Source organism: Cucumis melo, chromosome 11, assembly GCF_025177605.1.
Source record: "Cucumis melo cultivar AY chromosome 11, USDA_Cmelo_AY_1.0, whole genome shotgun sequence".
NCBI lineage: Eukaryota > Viridiplantae > Streptophyta > Magnoliopsida > Cucurbitales > Cucurbitaceae > Cucumis > Cucumis melo.
Window position 1 is genome coordinate 28,690,836 of NC_066867.1, and position 23,953 is coordinate 28,714,788.

At 34.3% G+C, this 23,953-nt stretch overlaps 4 protein-coding genes across 9 annotated transcripts; 2 read left to right on the forward strand and 2 right to left on the reverse strand.

Moving 5' to 3' along the window:
• The first annotated feature begins 1,773 nt into the window (after positions 1-1,773).
• Positions 1,774-5,820, forward strand: LOC103497989 (uncharacterized). Of its 2 annotated transcripts, XR_539517.3 has the most exons (5): positions 1,775-2,216; positions 2,724-3,713; positions 4,458-4,505; positions 4,640-5,280; positions 5,615-5,820. XR_539517.3 is itself a non-coding variant. In XM_008460434.3 (4 exons), the coding sequence occupies exons 1-4, from the start codon at positions 2,016-2,018 to the stop codon at positions 5,033-5,035; spliced, it is 1,635 nt and encodes a 544-aa protein (XP_008458656.1). In that variant the 5' UTR covers positions 1,774-2,015; the 3' UTR covers positions 5,036-5,400. The 2 variants fall into 2 exon arrangements, 1 of the variants encoding a protein (XP_008458656.1); XM_008460434.3 differs by lacking the exon at positions 5,615-5,820 and having other exon boundaries at positions 1,774-2,216; positions 4,640-5,400.
• A 1,154-nt stretch (positions 5,821-6,974) lies between these two features.
• Positions 6,975-13,106, forward strand: LOC103497988 (uncharacterized). 5 transcript variants are annotated; one of them, XM_051091792.1, is made up of 13 exons: positions 6,983-7,278; positions 7,514-7,658; positions 7,737-7,891; positions 8,226-8,291; positions 8,462-8,601; positions 9,531-9,657; positions 9,787-9,938; positions 10,644-10,779; positions 11,186-11,270; positions 11,406-11,662; positions 12,114-12,244; positions 12,344-12,421; positions 12,521-12,634. In XM_051091792.1, exons 1-12 carry the CDS (start codon positions 7,168-7,170, stop codon positions 12,375-12,377), a joined length of 1,539 nt encoding a protein of 512 aa, XP_050947749.1. In that variant the 5' UTR covers positions 6,983-7,167; the 3' UTR covers positions 12,378-12,421; positions 12,521-12,634. The 5 variants fall into 5 exon arrangements, with proteins under 5 accessions (XP_050947750.1, XP_050947748.1, XP_050947751.1 ...); XM_008460433.3 differs by having other exon boundaries at positions 6,988-7,278; positions 11,388-11,662; XM_051091793.1 differs by lacking the exon at positions 12,114-12,244 and having other exon boundaries at positions 6,975-7,278; positions 12,521-13,106.
• Positions 13,107-13,405: 299 nt separating this feature from the next.
• Positions 13,406-15,295, reverse strand: LOC103497987 (GDSL esterase/lipase At5g22810). The gene is made up of 5 exons (XM_008460429.3): positions 14,957-15,295; positions 14,744-14,868; positions 14,433-14,666; positions 14,077-14,332; positions 13,406-13,787 (listed from the first exon to the last, which is right to left on the reverse strand). Exons 1-5 carry the CDS (start codon positions 15,192-15,194, stop codon positions 13,594-13,596), a joined length of 1,047 nt encoding a protein of 348 aa, XP_008458651.1. The 5' UTR covers positions 15,195-15,295; the 3' UTR covers positions 13,406-13,593.
• A 2,302-nt stretch (positions 15,296-17,597) lies between these two features.
• Positions 17,598-21,179, reverse strand: LOC103497986 (putative phospholipid:diacylglycerol acyltransferase 2). The gene is made up of 6 exons (XM_008460428.3): positions 20,689-21,179; positions 20,377-20,599; positions 19,994-20,277; positions 19,070-19,406; positions 18,646-18,911; positions 17,598-18,407 (listed from the first exon to the last, which is right to left on the reverse strand). The coding sequence occupies exons 1-6, from the start codon at positions 21,177-21,179 to the stop codon at positions 17,936-17,938; spliced, it is 2,073 nt and encodes a 690-aa protein (XP_008458650.2). The 3' UTR covers positions 17,598-17,935.
• Between the last annotated feature and the right edge of the window lie 2,774 nt (positions 21,180-23,953).

A 23,953-nucleotide genomic window follows, 5' to 3' on the forward strand; every position in this document is an offset into this window, starting at 1 on the left:
GATTTTGGTTTACGGCTTCCACATTTACATCTTTTTCTGTTTCCTCGATGATTAATGATGGTGATGACATTAAAACTCGCCGATTCTTCTTTATTTATTCCTCCAGTGCCATGTAAAAATTGATGATGTTTTACAGGTGATAAAAATAATATCGATAATTTGTTATACAGTTAAATTTAATAATAAATTGTTTCCATATTATAAGAAATTTTATTTGATAATAATTTTAAATCTATGATAAATGATAACGTAATATTGAATATAATTAAAATTGTATATTAATTATTAAGGTAAGTAAAGAAGTAATAATTACCTAATAAATTCAATACAATATTTTATTAATAATTATGATAATATTATAATTATTCTAAAAGCATAAAAATATAGGCAATACTAATTAAGATAATAAATAAATAAAATTTATTAGCAAAATTAGATATTTTCTATAAATTTTTCTTGCCGTAATGGTTTTGGTAGGCCTGTGATCTTTAGTTGGCCCAAACTCATAATAAGATAAGCTGGCAGCCCATCCAAAGGATTGTGTAAACAATGGATCTTAGGACATTGACAGACAACCATATTTGTGATATTAGAAGAACGAGTCATCAAAAATAGAATTCTATTGATATTGATGGAATTTTATTAGTTATAAAATATAATATTTTATAATTATTTTTAGCAGTTTTATTATTTTTGATGATTTTTCTATAATATTTGTGCACTTTAAAACATATGTATAATGTTTACAATTTTTTTTTTTAACTTAGGAACTATCTAATAATTTACTAAATAAGGATATAGTCAAATGATTTTATAATTTATAACTCAATAGTCTGCTTACCACATTTTTCAACTAACAATTTGAGACCGTTTTATTTGTTTTCTACAAACTATCGAGTATTTTTTAAAAAGAAAAACAAATTTTTTCAATAATTGATTAGACAAATGTCAAACTCAATACTAACTAAAACATACCGTCTCGTATTTTACAAGACTAGAATTATCTACTCGTTCCGTTAAACAAATTTAATTAATAAAACTCAGGCTAGAATGTTACAACCTATAGTCTATCATGACATTGATATTAGCAATAGTAAGATTCGGTGTCAATTTAATAATTTATAGGTATTTTATTTTGTTCGTAAATATTTTAACAAATTTTATCATATGCTATATCCCTATTTTTCTTGAAAACAACAATCCTACATTTTTTATAAATTAATAAACTATAAAATTGACTTGTTTTGTTCAAATAAAAAATGATAGCGATTTGTTTCATAAAGAAAAGACCAATAGCAATGATTTATAATATACTATATTATCATTATTAGTGTTGGACGTATTTGATAATAACAAATAAAGGAATTAAAAAAAACTATAAAAAAGAATAAAATATAAACTATTTATACTTTATAACAAAATTAATTTTTTAATAAAATATAAATAATTTACAATTTTTTTAGAAAGTTCGCGAAAATAGTAAAAAACTTTAAATTCAATACAATTTTTTGAAAATGGAATGGTAGAAAATTTAAAAACAAAAAACTTTATATAACTTTTGATATGTTTAATTGTTTGTTTTTATGTATTATTATTATTTTAAATTATTTGTGAAGAAACATCCTCTTAATAAATGTTGACATTTCCCATAAAAGAATTTTAAAGAATGAATAAGATTGATTAAATTTGAAGCTAAAAGAAAAAAAAAATTTATAATCGTACTTGTATTCACGACAGTCCAATCCATCAAATCACTGAATTATCATATTAATCTTTTTCGAAGAAAAGAAAAGAGAAAAAGAAAAACTATCTTCATATTCATTTCTCCGTTTTCCTCTTTCCCGGCAATAACAACACACCGAATAAAACCCTAATCGCGGTTGTCGCTATAGCACGACCCAAGCCCTACCTCATCGTCTCTCTCAGATTTACCTCTGAAATATCCATTTTTACCAAGGATATTACTGTTCTCGTTCTCCCACAACTTCTTTCTCTAATCTTCGTTTGTCTTGTCAATGGCGGAGGCTCGGAACGGCGATCGGAGCGAGGAAACTGATTACACATCGGAAGACGAAGGGACTGAGGATTACAGGCGAGGAGGGTATCATGCTGTTCGTGTTGGGGATACTTTTAAGAATGGTTGTTATGTTGTTCAAAGCAAGCTCGGTTGGGGTCATTTTTCCACTGTGTGGTTAGCTTGGGACACTCAGAAATCGGTATGTTTTTTTTTTTTTGGGATTTGAAGTTCTAGTTTCTTTTTTGTTTTTTGTTAGAAGTGAAAATTAGAAGGAAAGTGACATATTTGAGAGATGTTGAGTGCACATTGGAGAACTAGTTGGTGGGATCTATGAGGTTGATTACTAGAATCAAGAAAAGTTATATACAAGAATTCTGTTTGTGTTAATTTTCTAGAAGTAACGTACGAGAAAAGGATTATATCCCTGCCCTCATCACAATGGAGTGTTTTCTTTTGAAGATTCAGAGTCAAATTTGAAGTTTTGAACTTAACCTCTTGCTCTCAATGATAACTTTTGTTGGTAGCTGTTGTGCTTTATGTGTCCTGGTCTTACTAATTTTATATCGCGCTCTTTCTTTACTTTACTGTTTCTTGAGGTGCTCAGTTTAAAGCTATTTAGTAGTCTCTACACGGTTCCAATACAAGCACTTGATATTTGCATTCTTTATTTAGTTCTTTAACAACACGAGAATTTTATTGTTTGTAGCGTTATGTAGCTTTGAAAGTTCAAAAGAGCGCTCAGCATTACACTGAAGCTGCGTTGGATGAGATTAAGATTCTTAAGCAGATTGCAGAGGGAGATATAGAAGACAAGAAGTGTGTTGTGAAGCTTTTGGATCATTTCAAGCACTCTGGCCCAAACGGGCAGCATGTTTGTATGGTTTTTGAGTACCTTGGAGACAACTTATTGACTCTTATTAAGTATGCTGATTACAGAGGGATTCCTCTACACATGGTGAAGGAAATTTGTTTTCATATTTTAGTGGGATTAGATTACTTGCATCGGAAGCTTTCAATTATACATACAGATTTAAAGCCAGAGAATGTATTGCTTCCTTCTATGATGGATCCATCTAAAGATCCTAGAAAATCAGGAAATCCTCTCATCCTTCCAAACAGTAAGAATAAAACTTCGACTAGTTCTGATGCTTCAAATGATGTTAAGAGCTACAATGGAGACCTTACCAAGAACCAGAAAAAGAAGATAAGGAAACGAGCTAAGAAGGCAGCCCAGGGGCGATTGGAGAAGGAAACTGTTGAAGAAGACATAGATGAAGAAGACCCTGCAAGAGCTGGCACAGAAGATTTAGATAATGGGGTTAAATTAAATGGCGGTACAACCAAAACTCATAAAGATGGTGCTGTGAATGATGCTGATACAAAAAATGCTGATGATTTGAAGGATGCTGGGCCAGGAAAGAAAGGTCAGAGGAAAATGAGCCGAGAAACAAGACGGAGACTGCTGGCAGCTGCTGATCTTAAGTGCAAGCTGGTTGATTTTGGAAATGCATGTTGGACATACAAGCAATTTACTAATGATATTCAGACACGGCAGTATAGATGTCCTGAGGTTATTCTTGGATCTAAATATTCGACACCAGCAGATATGTGGTCATTTGCTTGCATTTGTTTTGAGTTGGCCACTGGTGATGTTCTTTTTGATCCACACAGTGGTGACAATTATGAAAGGGATGAGGTAATGTTAATAATCCTTCTTGTTCTTTTATTACTTTTATGGTTATTGTTTCTCCTAAACTCTGTAGTTCTTAACTGTAACTTGTTAATTGAATCCCACCTCTTATGTGGAAGCATTGTTCCTACTCATAGTAAATATCACATTTTCAGTTATCTGAAAAGCATCCTGAAAAGTTGTTTGCTACTGTTGTTTGTGTTTACAATGAGTATGATTTGATTCTTTGAAACGTTGTTCTGCTGTACCTGTTTGTACGGCATAATGTAGAAGTTCATAATGATTTATTTATTTTTATACGTCGAGGCTTAATTCAGTTTCAACTATGTTATACACTGAATAGGCCTAACAATAATTTGCGAAGGCCGTCTTTCGAATAATTTTATGAATTTTGGTTTTAACTTAATGTGTTTCTTTCTGATCTTCTAAACCATAATGTGGCTTGATATCTTCTCATCTCAGAAAATGGTATTTCCATTAGTTCGTACTCGTAGGATGTATGCTTTGCTGACCCCTCTCCTTTTGTATTTGTGGGGTTAATAATAGTACGAGACAGTATGGTATTTGTTTCTTATTTTTCAAAAACAACCTATATCCATGTGGTGTGCCAAACATCGTTGGTATGTGTGTCAGAAAACGGCAAAACAAAGCTATGCTAAAACAGCAAAACAAAACTGTGCTAAGACCGTCAACTTATTGCATGGATGCTCTCTTCCGTAAGTTTAATTCTGGTATTTATTTATTTCACAGGACCATTTAGCATTGATGATGGAGCTTCTTGGGGTGATGCCCCGCAAGGTAAGTTACAAACTTACAAATGCCGTGCTGTCTTTCTTATATATGTGACCTATTGATATTTTTCAACTACTCTAATCTTTTAGTCAAATAAGAATATGTTATCTCATTTATTGTGGAAATATATATCAACACAGATTGCATTAGGCGGTCGGTACTCGAGGGACTACTTCAACAGATATGGAGAGTTGAGGCATATTCGTCAGTTGCGCTTTTGGCCTCTGAATAAGGTGCTGACTGAGAAGTACGATTTCAGCGAGCAAGATGCTAACGACATGGCAGAGTTTCTTACTCCTTTATTGGATTTTGCACCTGAAAAGAGACCAACAGCAGCACAATGTCTTAGCCATACTTGGCTCAGTTCTGTCCCAAGAAATCTCGAGTGTTCTGTATCAAGCCATCAAAATCAGCCGGTAGATCAACCTGCTTCTATAAAAGTAAGTGAGAAGGATGAAAGAGAAGCCATGGAGATTGGAATGGGAAACATAGCTATCGATGGAACTTCAAAATCCACCTCATCGAAATTGACGTGACTAGAGATGTAATGTACGACGTTTCAGGTTATATGTGTTGTGCAATGTAGTGTACTGGTTTGCAGGTCAGGTTTCTGTTGGAGTTGGAAGCATTCATGGTCCGTGTTGTTTCAGTGTTGTCCTACATGCCAATGCCATCGTGTTTTGCTTCGAGAGAGTAGACCAGCTTTCGTTGGCCCTTCTTGAGTGATTTCGAACAACTGAATGTTTTGAGCATTTGTTGGTTTGACAGAGGGCGCCTTCGAGTATGCCTTGCTTATCTTTTACAACTCCTGTCCCATTCCATTATTTCTAGGTCGATTTGGATCTCAGAACTACTTCCTGAAACCTTGAACAAATTTAAAATGTAAATCTTTTTGGTGCTAGATTCTTGCCATTTTTGGTTTGTAGTAAGTTAGGCTACTACCTCTTTTTCTATTTTTAAAAATTTGTTTGAAAATAGTATAGGTAGGAAACTTTTGAGAACTTGTTTTTTAAATAGCTAACTTCGTATTCCACTTTTTAAAATAGGCCTTCTTCACGGATTCATTTTTATTGATTTGTTCCCCGTTTATTCATTGTGAATTTTGTTTTTTACAGGCCAAGATCATGTTGGCAGTTCAAAAACTTCCCTACCAATGAGGGGACTATTTGGAGCTCTCTCTCTCTCTCTCTCTCTCTCTTTTTAAAGAAATTTTGTGAATTTAAATTTCATTGGCTATGTACTTGTTTGAATAATGGTAAATAACTCAGGTCATGTTTATTGAACCTTAAAAAATACTCGAATCATAATGAAAATTTATGTATAGAAATTGTAAAGGAAGTGAACAAAAAAAAAAAAAAAAAAAAAAAATTGATAACATTTACCTTTCATAAAAAAATTAAGCATAAGAAATTGTCTTTTATTGATTTTTTTTAGAAGGTAAATAGTTTGTCAAATTTATTATTATTTTTTTAATTTCAATTGTAAATGTAATTAATTTTTTTATTTCACTTACTTAGAATTATGGTTTGGTCTAATAAAGACAAAATTGTTATAAATAACGAAATATTTAGAACTATTCATAAAAATATAGAAAAATTTAAATAGGTTAAAAGTAAGTTTAAAGAATTTTTTTATATTTTATAAATAGTTTTAATATTTTTTATTATTAAAAAGGTTGGTGACAATAAATTCATAATTATTTATAACAGCTATTTCAAAGCTACATATCAAAGTTTTCAAAATTTTCTGATTCCTATATTTTTTTAGTTTATGTTTTTCTAGGCAATAAACTAAAAAAATATAATGGTTGATTATTTAACAAATACGACTTTTTTCTTTTTTTTTTTTAAATACAAAACTTTAGCTGCTACGGGATACATTCTTTATGATTATTTTGGGTAAAAAAAGAAAGAAAAATATTCACACATTTATTTACTTTTTAAAATTTCGAAAACTTATTTTAAATTTTATTAAACTAAAAGCTTAAATTAGTTATATTTTTAAAATATCAAATATGGCGGGAAATATCAGATTAAGTAAGCAAGATGCTTTACTAAAATTGTTAAATACACTATGCACTTAAAATACAAATAGCCTTTGTTTTGTTTTGCAAGTTAAAATATATAATGGTTATTCGACAAAGACATAATAACTATTATTAGATATTTCAATTTTAGTGGTCGTGTTTTCAAATGTTTTACTTTAGTTTCTCAATTTTCAATAAATTTTACTAAATCATAGTTTTCTTTCATTATCATTTTCGCTATAAATTTTAAAAATTATACTCACGGTGTTGTTGGGTTTCTTTGCATAAAAGTTATTATAATTATTTAATAAATTTGAATCCAAATAAATGCTGAATTTAAGATTTAATAAAATTACAAAGATTAGATGTGAACTTCGAACAAATTTCAAGTTTAGTTATTTTAGCCATAATTCCAAAAAGAAAGAAAGAAAAGTTAATAATAATCGGGCGGGACAAAGGGCTATAAGATGCCCGACCCGATTAAAGTAAAATGGTGGAGTGCCGGAAAACCCGAGTAGCTGAGGAAATTTCAGTCTTTACGAATAAGACGTTTCCCGGTAGCAAAATTTTGGAGGGAACCCGAGGTTGAAGACGACTGCGATTCTGAAAGCTAATCCTGTTCTTGAACCTTCATATCTTGTTATGGAAGTGGGATCAGATTCAGACCCTATAGAAGCTGAATTGGAGGCGGACGTTGAACCTGTAGAAGACTGTAATGGGCCTGCTCATCACCCTTCCGCTCCACTTGATGAGGTTTTTATTCAAATCCCTGAGCTTAGCTTTTTATGGGTTATTGCTTTGGAATTTCCCTTGAAACTTCAGCTAGTTACTGCATTTATTCATTCAGCTATGCTGGTGGATTTTCTTTGTTACTGGATTTTACGTTTGTTAGGTTGTTGTTGTAGAAGTTTCGTTATTGAGAATTTGAGATGGATAAATTTCGTCACCGAGATAGTGGATTGAGTATCTTATGGACATTACTTCGCAGTTATTTGACATCTCAACAACGGTTGATCCTAGCTATATAATTTCTCTAATACGGAAACTTCTGCCATTGAACGCGAGTAACACGCGCAATTCTTGTGAAAATGGACATGACGGCGGTGACACCTCAGTAAACAAAATGGATGAAGGTGATGGCTCTTTATCCGGTGATCAACTCTTAAGTTCTTCAGGAACAGTAAGTAAATGCCTAGGCCTTGAAATTGCAGATGGTTCTGGTAAACTTGCTGATAAAGAAGGTGAGGATGAAGGTGCATGTCTCAAATCGGAGCAGCTTATTTCATCCCCAGAAGAAAAGGTCTGGGAAGAGTATGGTTGCATTCTGTGGGATCTTTCTGCGAGTAGATCTCAAGCAGAACTTATGGTACTTAAATTTCCTTCATACACACACACACACACACACACACACTGTTCTCCCCGGTTGTCTTGTTACGAGTTGAAGTGGGCTGATAAAATTATAAAATGTGTTCTTAGTAGCAACACACTCATCATTATTGACCTTGCCAACTATCGTTATGGTGCTCTTTCTTCTCTTATCCCCCCAAATGGGGCGTAGCCTTGACTTGCAAATGAAAAAATGCTTTTCAAATGGCACTAATATTTTGGGTACTCGAGCAATAGTGACATTACGAATTTTACTGGCACCTACTGATAGAAGCCGTTTCATTTAGTTAATATACACGTTTACATGTTCCCAGGTTCAGAACCTTGTCCTTGAAGTCCTTTCTGCAAACCTTATGGTCTCACAATCTGTGCGTGTTATGGTATGTGACAACGTGACATATAGTTCAAATAATCCTTTTCCAATATGTGCTAGAAGTTGCATCGTTGTCTTTTATATGAGATGGATAAATTGTGGCTTTGGCAATTTGAGGGTATCACTTATCTGTCGAGTATTGCTTCAAATCCACATTCAATCAAGTACTTGCTGCAGGAGATTAGCCTTGGAATCATTGGGAACCTGGCTTGCCATGAAGTTCCCATGAAACATATTGTCGCCAAGAGTGGATTGATTACAACCATTGTGTCCCAGCTGTTTCTAGATGATGCTCAATGTTTATGTGAAGTTTGCAGGTAGCATAGAAAAGTACGGCTTTCTAATTAATTTATATAATTTCAAATTGAAAATCATATGCAACTTTGTTTTCTCGATGACTTATTTGGTAAGGTGGGGACATTCATGCCCACCATTCTATGTTCTAAGATTCATTAGGATAATTTTTGTTTCGTATATTTGCCATTGATGCGTGCCTTCTTCAGTTTTTATGGCCTAGGCCTTCAAATGATATCCAATGACAGACATAGTGATAATTTTATTCAGTCCTACTTGTTCTGTAATATACACATTATTTTATGTATTTATATTTATTATTGCTCACAGGTGATAAAACGGAACTACCTCAATCACGTTTGAGAACTCCCCTTATCCTAGGTGAACCTCCACAACAATAATAAGAATAACCCCGATTAAACAATTAGTTAACAACCCCAAGAAAGCTAAACAGATTTGGCTTGGAAAGATTGATCAACGATCAATAAGAAAGGAGAACTTGTTCCTAACTTCAAGATTTCGAACTCTCCACAATCTAATTGATCAAGCTAGATTGAAAGTCCTAAGCATGCATTCTAACACAAGAATACAAACGAAAGCATAAAGCTTGAGAGAAACACTCTATGAGAAAATGACATTCAAATTCAAGTTGTCTTCAAATATGGAAACTAAAACCCTATTTATACTAACTTCAAATGTTATATGAAAGGACACAACATTTAGTTTTATGCCCTTTCAACTACCCTAATAAATGAAAGTACATTCCATTAAATAGGTACATATTAAAGATGTGAATGAATCTAAAAATACATTAAAATATGTGAATGAATTTGAATTTCTAGATTCATTATGACTCTTGGGTATCTAAGTGACTCTTGAAGTTTCAGCTCGTCATTAAAAGTAGAAAATTTAGCTTGAGCTAATCAATGCCAATTATTTTGCTTATCAACAGGTTATTGAACACAGGTCTTCAAAGCAGCGAATGTGTCATATGGGCTGAGGCTTTGAATTTTGAGCATGTTCTTTCTCGTATTCTATGGGTTTCTGAGAATACCTTAAATCCACAACTTATTGAAAAGGTATCGAAATCTGTATCACATCAAAGCAAAGAACATAAAAAGTCTCTGTAAATTATAGCATACATAATGTAACTGCAAAGACAAATTAATAGCTTGTCTGATAGCTGAATTAGTTTCTCTCTTGATCAGAGTGTTGGGCTATTATCAACTATTATTGAAAGTCATCAAGAAGTTGTTCATGCTCTTCTCCCATGTTTGATGAAGCTGGGTTTGTCGAGTGTTTTGTTCAACCTTTTTTCTTTTGAGATGAAAATATTAACAAATGAAAGATCAGCTGAAAGGTATTAATCCTCTTTGTCTAAAGATATTACTTATAGAATTACATGTTGCATACAGGAATTACCAAACTTTCGTAATTGACATGTAATCTTCATGCCTTCTAATGCTACAAGTTTTTATTTCTTACCAAAAACACTTCCTTATTTCTTTATTGATTGCGTGGCATATCGATGTCATTATTAGTATTAAACTTTCCTGAGTTTGGATGAACGGTGAATTTCTCTTTCCCTGTCTTAGTTGAGGAAGTATCTATCATCATGCAAGACTAGTCATACCCCTTTAGCATCCCAAGTATCATTAAGATGTTTTGTAGTCAATGGATCCCAAGTTAGAGAGTTCCTTCACCACCCATTGTATTGTAGGAAGAAAGAAAATGTCATGTAATTTGTATGCATCGACTAATAACCAAATAATTTAATGGAAGAGAAATTTGTTGGATCTGGACTGTTTCGTTGAGGTGAATTTAAGCTGGCCCAGAAATAGTGGGTCATCAAAGAAAGAAGGAAGGAGAAGGTCAAGCACACAATAGGAGGGGAAGAAGTTCTCCAACGGAGCACATAGAATTTTGTATGTTTCACGGTCATGGAAGCTCCAACCTTCCTCTTGTGACATTTAGTTTGTGATGCTTGTAGATACTATTAGTAAGAAATGATGATTGGTGAAGCATCTTTTGAGTCCATCAGTGTTCTTTCAAAATTCAATTTCAGGCATTCAATTCTCGACGTCATTCTTCGGGCAGTTGAAACACTCTCTGGAATTGAAGAGCATTCTCATGAACTTTGTTCAAATAAAGAACTTTTTCAGCTTGTTCGTGACCTAGTCAAATTGCCAGATGCATTTGAGGTACAGTTCAGGTACCTGAAGTAAGAGAGTAGGGCTGTGACCTTATAGTAATAGAGATGGGCGTATTTAAGTGTTAACGTCTCCATATATTGTTTTATTTATTAAGACCTCAGAGTTATTCAATTTACTTTTGTCAGTGTGAACCCATGCGTAACTTGTTATATGCCGTTTTTTGTCCCAAAATATTGTGTTGCTCTGTGCTGCGTATTGAGTATGATTTACCTCCTTTCCTGTCGTTGAATTTGTTTCTAGAAGATGCTGAAGTTTTATTTCTTAAGCTGTTATTTGTTGCGTATTTCAAACTACTTCTGTGCTTGGTGCTTTGCTGTTGGTGTGCCACAAATACATTTTTCTTCCATGATCAAGGAAACCTTCATCTTTGAAATGGACATATTTCTTTCCATAGGTTTCCAGCTCTTGTATCAGTGCTGTGGTTTTGATTGCAAATATTCTGTCAGATGTACCTGATCTAGCCTTTGAGATGTCTCAGGGTAAGTTGAGTTCGTTTTATTTCTTATGGCCAAGTTTCTAATGGTAACTATCAGTTTGATTTTTGTTTACCAATCACCTTATGTGGACCTGGAGAGTGATACTTTTGATCTATTCAGATCTGTCTTTCCTACAAGGTCTATTTGATACATTCTCTTTTGCTGGGGATGACTTAGAGGCGCGTGATGCTGTTTGGAGCATCATTGCTAGGATATTGGTTCGTGTTCAAGAAAATGTGATGAGCAGACCAAAGCTGTTGGAGTATGTGTCATTACTAGTGAGTAAGACTGATCTCATTGAGGATGATCTTCTAGACCACTGTATGACTGAATCAAATAAAGAAGAGGATGGAATGACCTCCGCCTGCACAAAATCAAACTCTAGATGTATATCTGTATCCTGTCCGTTGAGTTTGTTTGACTTCCCTATTATCATTTAGATTAGTATATCTTTTTGGTCCTTGGACTTTGGGTTTCATTCATGTTAGCTCCTGGACTTTCAGTATAACTTAAATTTAGTCCATGTAGTTAGTTTATTGCTGATTTAAAACAAAAGATTTTGAATATATATTTACATGGTTTTATTTATTTGCATGAAAGTTTATTGTTATGGAACTAATTTCGGTAAATATTAACTTTGAAGAATAAAGTTGAAGATCTACTAAAAGTACATATACTAAATTTAAGTTTTATTGAAAGTAAAAGAGACTAAAATTGGATAATTGAGAGTGTAAGAACAAAAATGGTGTGTTAACCTATTATTAGTCAATGCATGCTAGTCATTTTCATTTTTTGATAGATCATTTGCATAAATGAACTTTGTGTTGTCCTTTACTCCTCTGTTAGTTAAGAAGGATAATTTCTATTTTAAATCATTGGACTGCTTCTAAGGATGAAGGGACAGATGTAAGAGATGAATATTGTGTAGAAGATGTAGACGTCAATAGATTGTTGACCTGTTGCTCTAAACACTCTGAGTAAGATCTATATCAATATGTTTATTATGAATTCTTCTCTTATTCTGCAATGTCTGATTTAAGTGCTGTGTTTTTTGTTTCCCTAACCCGGACGGCTAGGGAGTTAGCAGAGACGGGAACACACACTTCGTAACCCATAGTGTTGCTCTTAGCCACTTTCAGTATGTCACTTCGATGGTAATTGATCTTTGCTGCCGAATTTCAATTAGGAATATTTTCGGTAATCACTTCATACTGAGTTGGTGCCTTTTGTTTGTTTGTTTTTTTTGGTTTCAGCCTCTCCATTCGGAACTCAAAGGCCAGGATATCATTTTGAATCATTATCAACTGAAAGAAAGGCAATACAGTTAGGTTTTTGCAAATTTGGTTTCCATGGTTTGGAGAAAGTTAGATTTTGGTTTTTATGGTTTATATTTTATAATTAGAATTTAGTCGATTTGATTAAACTCTCATGGACTATTTATGAGGGTTTTATCAAACCATAAAGACTATTAATAGAGGTTATATCAAACATTAAGAACTAAATTTTGACTTTTAAAACCATATGATCTAAATTCTAACTTTCTCCAAAAGCTTAGGGACCAATTTGTAATAAACCATACAAATATTACTGAATGGATGTGCAGTTCGTGATTGTACTATGCAACTAGGTCAGCCTGTTGTTGGATGATAAATACAGGTCTAAGCTTCCTCAGATTCCCAAAAACTTCCGAAATCCTGCAAAATGTTTGGTTATACAATACTTGCCTTATAAGTAGTTGGAGATGGTTTTATGACCACAAAGGTTTTGTACTGTGATTGGTTATACCTAAAATCACATTTTATTCAATGATCACTCCACTGGCACATGGTGCTCGAATAATTGCCTGCTTACTTTTATTGGTTCCGCCTCACTTATCTTTTTGAGCATTTTTCATTATCTATTAAATTTAGGTATGTTGTCACTTTAGGGCTATTACTAAATTGATTTTTTCATACTTGAGTTGCGCCTTATTTTTAGTTTTATGCGTAATTTCTGGTGTTTTTGTCGTTCTATTGTATAGCAACATAAGCTCTCGCTCTCACGGAGTTTAGTTGTTTTTACGTAAGTACGCGTAAAGGAGTACTTATTTTCCCTCCTAAATATACGGAATTGGTGAATATAAGAAGAAGCAGGTTTCAGTGGCTATCACCAGCAGCGTGTTACACAACTTTAATAGATGAAGAATAGCAAGAGATACCACACTCTGTCTTGTTATCCCCTTCAGCCTTTATTTCTTTGCAGAAGAAAACAATAAAGCGGAGCACGCAACCATACGATAAGTAAATTCCTATGCAGGAAACTACTTTGAAACACCCAGGTGTATGATTTATGAGATGAGAGAGATGCCACTGGCTAGCAGACTACTAGCCAAGAACTTGTTTGCAGCTTCCGAAGGGTGGAATCCATCCCAGAACACGTATTCAGATGCATTAGCACATGTCCCTACCGATTCTGTATTGCATAGGAATGATGTTTCAAGCAAGCCGGTGCCACAGCAGGCCTTCCTTGCCTCAGAGAAACCTACGTAATTTTATGCATGAGTTAGTGACACATCGTGGGTCCTGATGTTCAGGTTTTGAAGTATCAATGTGAATTTTTCTGTCCTTTGTATTCCATGTGAGAGATTTTGTGATGTACTGATGTTTACATTCTACTTTATCCAAGATATTATATGTATGAAGATCCTAGGTTGGAGTTGATGCATGTCATTTTTATTTACTCTGAACTAATCTCAATGGCATACCATGACCTTACATGAACAAGGGTAATGCAACGTGTCCTTGTGTTCTAAAAAATCTCAATGGCATACCATGTTCAGCGGGCTTTGTGATAAGGTCATAGAGAGGTTTGTAAGAGTCCAAGACAACCAGATTGAGGCCAGAAAGCTTGGTTCGTAAGCTCTGAGATGTGGCATTGAGCTTGCTATTGAACGCAACTGCATCATTGTTTAGCTTTTCCACGCACTCGTTGCTATCAGATCCAAAAACTGTTATGGCTGCTGGGAGACATCCAAGCGGTGGCAATGTTGTTACTCCAATTCTCCGTGCTCCCAATGCATATAGATTCTGAAATCATATATTTTGATTACACAACATTCATATATGATATATGTATCTGTTGCACCCTTTTAATTGAATCAATTTAGAAACTGATGGAGAGCCCGACCTGAATGAAAATTATGTAGGAGGTGATGATTATGTCGCTAAACTGACTAACAGTATATTTCTTGTAAAGTAGAGGATTGATGTAATAGTTTTGCAGAAAGTCATTGCTCCCAGCACTGACAAGGTAAATCGCACCAGATATAATAGATGAAGCATTGGGTTTTCCAGCAACCTCAGCTACTTTGTTCTGATACTCCTTGTAGTATTCCAGCTGCTGAGTAAAGGAAAGTGCATTCTACAACACCACAAGCCTAAACATGTTATTTTAAGGCAGTGCCCAAGATAGAAAAACTCACGTTTTTGATTTATTACATATAATTCTGCAGTTGTGTCTAGGTATCCAGAAGCAGCTGAGGCAAAGCTTGCTCCAACCAGGAAGTCCTTTCCTCCTCCACCGAGGTAAGCTTGTGGGTAAGATGTAAATCCTAGGTACTCAGCTATTCAGAAGGCAACAAAAGGGATTAGATCATGTGTTGATTATTTATGAACATAAGTTAGTGAAATGAGTTTCTAGGTGCAAAGTACCAGTGAAATCTGAGGCAAGTTTCCCATTGCAGAATCTTCCCGTAGGCTTGTGAGTTGTAAAATCTCTTCCATAAGGAAGGAAGTTTGCTTTAATGAGGGTTTTAAGATGATTATTGATCCCGACATCGAGGACAGAGTCCCCGAATGTGAACAAGGCAGGAACCAGGGGCTGACCATTTGCCAGAGGGATCACAGGAGCAAGGAGAAGAAAGAAAATGGATAAACAAGTAGTATCCATTAGTCACACCAAATGAGTTTGTTTAAAAATGAAAGCTGGGAACATGCAGTTTTAAAGGGAGGTTTGAAAGTGAGGATGGGTGAAATAATTGGTTTCAAAAGTTTATATGTTCAAGAAATCTGATAATTTACAGCTTGATATGTATTAATTATGTTCATTAGGCCTCACAAGATTTAGCTGACACTGAACCCCCATCTAACATGCATCAGATTGTATAATCCATATAAGGGTTATAAATTTCCCAAACTTTCACCTCCGCAAAATGTTTGATGAGTTGATTTAGAGTTGATTTCAGGCTTTCAGCCAAATTTAAGTCTTAGAGTGTAATAAATAAGTGACATTTTATCAGTACCGGCTTCTTGTTTCCACAGCCGTTCCTTTCACCACTCAATATGAAGAGCCAATTTAAATTCACTTGAGGACATGTGTACATGCAATTATGTAAATGCATGCTCCAAATTTCATGTCGTGTACCCTTGTTTACTTTCCAACTGCTATTTTATTACTATATATATTTTTCTTGTATAAACAAAGCATAGAATCGGAAGCTGCCTTTTTTTATTATTATTATTTATATATTGTTCTCCTTTTCAAAAATCTTGCAGGAGAAGGCTTGAAGTGTAAGTTTTATTACGTGCACCGAAAGTAACATGAAATATGGTAAGTGATATCTTTTAACCATTTCTCTATCAGGAAGTGTTGCAGCCGCATATGCTCATTTGTCTAAAGATTTTTGTGGTTTCTTGTGCGCTTAGGTAAGCACCTATAAGGAAGGTTTTTATTTTTATTTTTATTTTTATCAAGGATACGTTTCCTAATCTGCAATAAAAATTAGTGTGATTAGTTTATAGATATACAGGATAATGATAATAAGACTTGATTGCAAATCAAATTGGATTGATCACATTTTACCAGAGTCACAATTCTATCACATCTATTGTTACTATCACCATTTGATCCTAATGATAATAGAAACAATAAATGTCAAATATTCATCATGCCGAAAAAGGTAACAATAAAAGTAGTATATCCCACAATTTTTACATACAATGAAGTTGAACAAAGGTGGATTGAAAACCTTTCATTTCTCAGTTAGATTGATTTATTTCAAGATAAACAACAAACTTAATTGAATGGTCACTTTTTAGGTTACCATTGGTTTAATTGCTTTATTGTGTTTCCCCCCGGTAACGTCTACTTTAGAAGTAGAGTCCACCAGCTTTGGTTGTACAAATCTTCCCACTATTTTTTATCGTGTATATAGAATATATATTTGACATGGGGTAATTGTCCTTTTTTAATTCTAGTTTTACCCAATTGAGGCTACCCAATCAAGCTTTGAAACTTGTAAAATATCTTTCGAATATTGAGTCAAATTCTAAATAAGTTACATATTGACCAGGCCAACACTGGGTAGTTCGCGCAAGTATAGATTCCTGAAAGATAATAGTAGAAGAACGCTGAAAATGTGAAGGTAGAAGCCACCGCTACGTGGGGCTCCTGAAAATAGTGAGGGATCGGGACTCAAATTCTTTGAGCCAAATTTCGCTCAATTCCCTACACCCGAATTCGATCAAACCTCTCCTATCAGCTTTTCTCAAAAATAATATAGCAAAGAAAGAAGGAGAAATGCTGAAACTTCCCCAACGAATTATGCTTAGACACTTCGTAAAACCGCACCGATGACGTAGAGGAGCTGATGGATGAGGTCTTTGACTCGTGGCCAGGAAGTCAGGATTTGACGCTCATGGGGTTCCATATAAGAGGCTCGGATGCCATTCACAGTCGTTTCGCTTCGCGCCTTAGATAAACTCTGAAGGCTCAAAGAATTTGAGGTTGGACCACACACGTGCTACAATGGCAATGACAATGGGAAGCAAGGCTGTCCGCTCTTAGGAACTACTGAGTGAGTAGAAAAAAAAGAAGTCTAAATGAGTAGAAAAGAAGTCTACCGATAATAAGCTGAAGATCAAAGTAACGACTATTGACTATTAGGCCTGCTCTCAGGGTTGCTTACATTTTGATTTTTATCAATCTTATTGTTTTCGTTTTGTTTCTTTTCTTGTACCCACTCATCCAATGATTCAACTGCAGGTTGTCTCGTAAGTCACAACTCCATCACATTGTCAAGTAAGTTTTTAATTGTTCATGAAATCAAGCTTTGTATTTAGTTTTTTAATTTCTTGATAATTTACAGAAATCTTTAATGAATACGATGTAATATTGCCCATGGCCACAGTATAGTTAATAGGAAAATAGAAATTGGGGAAGGAAGAGAAAAAAGTATCCACCTACCTCACAGGTAGCCAGATAAGAGAAGTTAATTTATATTGCATATATTAACGTACCTGCTAACAAATTGCAAAACCCGCCACAATTTCAAAAATCTATGTAACGTTAAAATAAATGAGACACCATATAATCAAATTATATGATCGCACAGGTTCTTTTTTCAAAAGACAAATAATAGACAAATATCATTTAACTCCTAGGTTACACTGCGCCAAGTTATGTTTCAAAAGATAATATGACTGCAGAGGCACAGAAAATGGACAGATTTAGATAGTAGACCTCAAACATCACAATATTATTCACATGAAAAAGACCGGCGGAACAAACTTCATTGCCAAGAGTATGAGTTCTTTTCCTCTCTTGTATACCCTCCATTTTATGCTCACCTGTTCTAGAAGCCTGTTAATTTCCCTTTCAGTACCTCTATCTCTTTGAGCTCTCAAACCGAATCACAGCTTAAGATTTATTCTCTCTGATAACGTTAATATATCTGAGTAAATCTTATCACCACCAATCTCTTCTCCAGCCGCAACCCTCAAGATGTCTTCAATTAGATTAACATTTCCCATTATATCAACGTGAGCACTACTTTCTACTCCTCTTCCTTCTAGCAGACTAGCAGGAGCCTTGTGCCTGTACTCTCTTACGTATGTAGGACTGCCCGATGGGTTGAATCGTGTTTTGTTTCTCCACCCTTTTGCACACATGAAACCTGAGCTCACTATCGGTACAGAGTCGTCACCATCGACAAAATACATCCCGCTTCTCAGACAGCCACTCCCTTTTCCCTCGATTGAGAGATCAATCCTGAATGGAATGCTCTTGCACTTATCATAAGATGAGTCATAGATATATGATCTTTCTGTAGGGATTCCTACTCCGTATAAGCAATATATCTCCATATTTGGGGCATCTGGGAGTCTGAAACAGATTTTGCAAAATGTTGAGTTTCGTGAACTGAGTCCGCAAGGTAGAAGAGTAATGAAATGGATAGTTGGGAAAGGTGCGTCTAATGTATATTGTTTTTTTAGGAACAGGGATTGGGGAAGTTGTTTGACTGCTAAATTTTGAAGTTAGCAAATAATACATCCAAAACAAGTTTCTTGATGTAATACTTATTGGAAATCAGAAAATTCTAAAAACCTATACCGGTACTTACTTTGTCTCAAGTGGATTTGACCAGTACTTGTGATGAGCATATTTAGGATCATCAAGATCTTCAGCAATCCCATGAGAGAAGTGACTATCCATCCTCTGCATCATTTTTGGAGCCACGACACGGAGTAGATCAAAAACAGTTTTGACTGTGTAAGCTTTATTCTCAGAGACTTTTCGAATACTATCCCTACTCATCTCATCATATTCAGTCCATACGTCGCTACAAGAGAAGCTCGAATCATTGGAGCCACCTGAATTCTTAAGTTCCTATTAAAGATGCACTCATTAGTGAATACTATCTTAAGCTCATGATGTAGAGAAAAATGTCCTACTTTGAATACCTAATACATTAATCGCTTCCAAGTTTCATTATTTTCCCTAATAAAGAATTTAGTTCCAATTCACAGAAAGTAGCTGGAAATTACCTCTAAGTTTAGTGTAGAGAGCTCTGATGAAGGTCGTGTTGCTGCTTCTTTGCTAAAAGAGATTATTCTACCATAGTGCACTGGCTCCTGTTCTTGAAAGCATTTTTTTCTTTCACTGTCATCAGAATCATTTTCGTTTCTAAAAGAATGTGCATCTACTTTCTTCAAATCACAATTCTGAACATCTTCAGGAGACCAATCTAAGTCACCCCAGATGGTTTCACCGCCTTTTGGCAACAAGGAGGCGGTCGAGTCCCAGGTTCGGGAAACCCGCAACAAATGTTCTAAGGTTTGAAAGCCAAGAATTTCAGATTTAAGAAAACCAGGGGTCATAGCTCTGTAAAATGCCAAGAAAACCAAGTTCATTATTTCTCCTTGAATCTATAAGAAGACTTCTGTCTGTCATTTACAGGTTAATCTCTTCATTTGCATAACATTTTTCTTCTTTATTGATAGTTAAATTTGAAAATGTCTTTCTGTAATAGTTCAAAAAGCCTGAGAAATCTTACACTTTCAGTCAAGATTTTACACAGTTACAAAAGTAGTACATTTCTTTGTTCTTTTCATCTTAAGAAATAAAAACAAAAAGAAATCCATCTCATATATTCAAAAGTACATTCTATCTTGAAAATTCCAGATCAGAAAAGTTGGTGAAATTTGAAATGAAGGCTATCAATAAATCTAAAACTCTGAAAATAAAATATTTTAACCAAAATACTTTAAACCATTGTGATTGAAGATGGAAAAACGAGAAATGAAGATTAAAAAACTTGTCAAGAAGAAAATCAGAATGAGAAATAGAAACTGATAACAAATTGCAGTAAGGACAGCGTTTATTCATTAAAAACAAAAAAAATACTCTACGGTTACTAGTTACATAACAAACTTAAAATATTTAGAGTGAAGAAAAGAAGGGGAGAGAACCTGAGCAGTGCAACATGTCTGTCTTCAGCGGAAAGAATTTTACTGACTGCCTTTGGAGTTCCCAAAAATGTAGAACCAATATTCATGATTGATTTAATATGCTTGGCACACCATCCAAGGCCGCCGCCGCCGCCCATCGGCGGCGGCGCTTCCACCCACTTCATGAAATGCAGGAAGTACAGAACCCCCATCGAATGAGGCACCACCACCACTTTATTCTCTCCATTTGTTGCATACATTACCTCTATTTTACTCTTCAATCTGCTCAGGGCTCTGTCTCTAACCTGCGTGATTTCTCAACTCAACTATGGCAAACCCAAAGAAGTGATGAATGTTATATATTTGATTGCAAGTAGAAGAAGAGAATGTTTCGGGTCACATACCTCTGTATTTTGGAACGCGATCCTCCAATCATATGCAGCCATGTGTAAGTTCTTTCCGTCATAACCAATTTTAGCCAAATTTTCAATGAGAACAGCCCAAACGAAGTAGCCTTGGGCAAAATAATCAGCGGCCACAAGGCCTTCGACTGGCCGGACTCGAATGCCTGGTGGGTCAAGTCCTGTTTCATTGTCCAGAGAAAGATGCTCCAACCAGCATAGTGGTCTGGAAAATTCAATTCAAGTTTTCAAATGGGTACTGCCAGAATCAATTCAAAGCTTCAGAAATGTAAAAGTGGTCTGGAACTTCCTAACCTTTTCAATGTTTCAGTGAAACTCCCACCCCACAGGCGCTTTCGGAACAGGCCCTCGGCGCAGGGCTTGCCATCCCAGAGCTCTAGCCCGCCGGTGACAATCCCGGGCACTAAAACGACTGGGTGACGACCTGATATGCCTTCTCGCTTTAGTACAGCTCCCGGAGAATCAATGGCCGGAAAGCCAGGGACTGAAAGAGGCAAATAATGGTAGAGGAAAAACATCAACCACCAAAATGTACAAATGTATCCAATAATCCAACAGCAGTTATCTAAGCACTTCCATTCTCTTGATTGGCCCCTGTTGGTGTTCTTGTTTCTTTTCTGCTTATCGTCCTTGTCTTGCTTCTTTTGCATCAATTTCTTCACATATGCGACAATGACATTACGTTTATCCTCTGATTTATGTGCTTCAATGGATTGAAGCCCCATAGAAGAACTCTTAACAGGGTTGACAAAGTACAATTTGCGGAGACGAAGAACAGAGGCCATTGAACAGGGAGTGAGGAAGTCGAAATCAAGAAAATTAAAGAAGAATGAAGAAAACCCATGAATTATGGGGGATTTTAAAACAGGAAAAAAGGCTTTTGAAAACTTGATGGAGCTGTCAAGAAGGGAATACACGTGGTGAAATGAAAAGGAGAAGAGGGAGTAAATGGCCTGGTGGCCATGGGTGGCTGAAGGTGTGCAGTAGGAAAAAAACAGGGGACGTGAAAGAAAAGAGAAAAAGGGAGAGGCTTCTCTGTTCTTAAACCCATAATGAGAAAGTAAAAGGAGATGGTTTATGCAAATTGATGAGGAAATGGGAATGGAGAATCCAAAGTAACACATCTTGATTTATCAAAATGACACTTGGCTCGGTTTCTGCATGGGCGCTTCATCAGGTGTCATCCCCTATGGACCTCTGCCTGTCTTAACTGCAAATTACAACTTGTGAGTAACACTCTTTTCCTTCATACATGCTATGTTTTTTTTTCTTTTTCTTTCCCTTTCTTTCTTTTTTAAATGTGAAAACAAAATGAAATGAAAAAAAAAATTAAAAATAAAGAGTGAACTCAAATGGTTTTTCTAAAAATAAAGCTCCAACATAATATTCAATGAGCAACTTCTTTAATGGTTGAATCATAATTAATTTTTCTCTTTAAAAGGTTAAAAGAGTATCATATCCACACTATAATTTTGTCTAAATATTAGTAGACCATGTTTACATAGTATTGAATTTCTATAAACATGTTTATATTTTTTATCAGCATTTTGATACATTCTCATGAATTGTGAGCACACACGATTTGACTAGAAATGAAATGTCCCATTTGGGCACTGAAGGCGTTAATAGATATAAAGGAAACAGTGGGAATAAAATGACTATTTTCTCGATTTGTGTGCTGTTTTTGGTGTGATTTATTTCTTTTGGGGATGCGTACTCTTCTAAACATACAATCATGAATCATTGTGTCTTTTTCTTAGTTTTTGTTCTTGTTTAATTAAAAATCAAGTTTACAAACTTAGAAACACTGTTTAAAGCATGCTAAAATAATTCACAGAAATTTATATGTGTGTAAAAATTATTTATAAAATATAGAGAGAAAAAAAAGCAAATTTAAATGAGTTTTTCAAAATTTTGATAGTACTTTACTGTGTTTAGTAAACGGTTTCACTTTTTTGGTTATATTGAAAAAAATGCGATCATAGTTTAGTTAAGATCAAAATGTTAGAACGAGTGAATTCGTTGTTAAATTAAGTTTAATTAACCTTCTCTTATCATCAAAGCTAGTCTCTAAATATTAAGAATTTTTTAATAACTAGTTGGTAAGATTGATCATTGGGTAAGTCGAAGTTGATTTTTTTGATCAAACTGTTATTGAACCAACTATGATTGGTTTAGTAAATGTTCGAACCAACATTGACTATCAAACAGATAAAATCAATCATGAAATTTAATTCTTTGGACTATATTTAATATTTTTTAATGTGAAAATTTTCTCAAACTAATATCGATTGACTTCGTTCTCAAGTCAAGTCAACAAAACTCGATTTTTCGTTCTCTAACACTCTACTAACTTATAGAAGGGTAATTACAGGGGATAGCAAATTTTAGAATAATTATTAAGTATGTAACAATTTTTTAAAAAAATTGAAAATGTAACAAAGTTTATTGATGATAGACTTCTATCGTTTATAGACTCTTATGGTATGATTGGGATGGGGTTTTAGGGAAAACGGGTTAGGAAAATGAGCAAAAACGTGTCTGACCCAAGAGTTATGATAAGTGGTGATTAGGGTTATCATAATCCCCAAATAACTCTATCTTCTCCTCTATTTTCCTCTCTTACAACCCTACATTATCCTATTCAAATAACCCAAATCTAAATTCTATTATTATTTTTTAAATTACTATAATCATAACTCTTCCCCCAAACACATATTATTATAACACTACTATCATAATCCATCCCTTAAACACATATTATTATATCACTACCTTTCATATTTCTCTCCCAAACACATATTGCTATAACACTATCAATAATAACATTTTTTCCAAACACATGTTATCATAATTCTAGGATTATTATAATTCTTTTATCCGTAACTCTTTCTCTTCCCAAACGCATTCCTATGGTTTATAGTAATAAACCAATATTTACAGCATTGTCTAGTAATGTCCTGTCATTAAAAAATTTCGATAGATTTTAAAATATTGTTATATTATTAATTATTTTGAATCCAAACAGGACCATGATTTTGGGCGTCATTAAAAAAACAAGCCCACATTCTAATGAACCAATAGGCCCAAATATTTTCGGTTAAATAAAATAGGCTAATTATAAATGGCATAAATTTTATGAATATTTATGATAATTCCTCTATTTACTCAATTTCAATCTGCAAAATGTTCTGAACAAAGGACCATAGAGGTATGTTGTGAGAAAAGTTGTCCCAATGATAACAGATTATTATTCATTAAATTATTATTGCCTTCCACTTCAATCTTTTTTTTTTCTTTTAAATCTTTATATATAGTATCTAACTTACAAGTTACATATATGAATTTGAAGCATGGAAAACGACTATATATCATTTGTGAAATAAAAAAAAAATATATGTTTTTTGTAGGGCTATATTACAAGTTTTAATATCTGTAATCCTACAAGTAAAACTTGCCCTTGTTTTTTACACAATCAAACAACAAAAAGAATAAATAAATAAAGTTTAGTTTTATGGAGAAAATTTTGACGAACCACATGATTGAACTTGTGAACTTT

Bases quoted from the DNA above. Each gene is read 5' to 3' on its own strand.
- LOC103497989 (XM_008460434.3), top strand. From the start codon at position 2,016: ATGGCGGAGGCTCGGAACGGCGATCGGAGCGAGGAAACTGATTACACA. The intron at 2,217-2,723 runs GTATGTTTTTTT...TATTGTTTGTAG, and splicing joins CTTGGGACACTCAGAAATCG to CGTTATGTAGCTTTGAAAGT. The intron at 4,506-4,639 runs GTAAGTTACAAA...ATATCAACACAG, and splicing joins TTGGGGTGATGCCCCGCAAG to ATTGCATTAGGCGGTCGGTA.
- LOC103497988 (XM_008460433.3), top strand. From the start codon at position 7,168: ATGGAAGTGGGATCAGATTCAGACCCTATAGAAGCTGAATTGGAGGCG. The intron at 9,939-10,643 runs GTATTAATCCTC...ATTCAATTTCAG, and splicing joins AATGAAAGATCAGCTGAAAG to GCATTCAATTCTCGACGTCA. The intron at 11,663-12,113 runs GTATCCTGTCCG...CTCCTCTGTTAG, and splicing joins CAAACTCTAGATGTATATCT to TTAAGAAGGATAATTTCTAT.
- LOC103497987 (XM_008460429.3), bottom strand. From the start codon at position 15,194: ATGGATACTACTTGTTTATCCATTTTCTTTCTTCTCCTTGCTCCTGTG. The intron at 14,869-14,956 runs GTACTTTGCACC...CCTTCTGAATAG, and splicing joins ACTTGCCTCAGATTTCACTG to CTGAGTACCTAGGATTTACA. The intron at 13,788-14,076 runs GTATGCCATTGA...AAAATTACGTAG, and splicing joins CACAAAGCCCGCTGAACATG to GTTTCTCTGAGGCAAGGAAG.
- LOC103497986 (XM_008460428.3), bottom strand. From the start codon at position 21,179: ATGGCCTCTGTTCTTCGTCTCCGCAAATTGTACTTTGTCAACCCTGTT. The intron at 20,278-20,376 runs GTATGTGACCCG...GAAATCACGCAG, and splicing joins TCGCGTTCCAAAATACAGAG to GTTAGAGACAGAGCCCTGAG. The intron at 18,408-18,645 runs GTAAGTACCGGT...AATCTGTTTCAG, and splicing joins TCAAATCCACTTGAGACAAA to ACTCCCAGATGCCCCAAATA.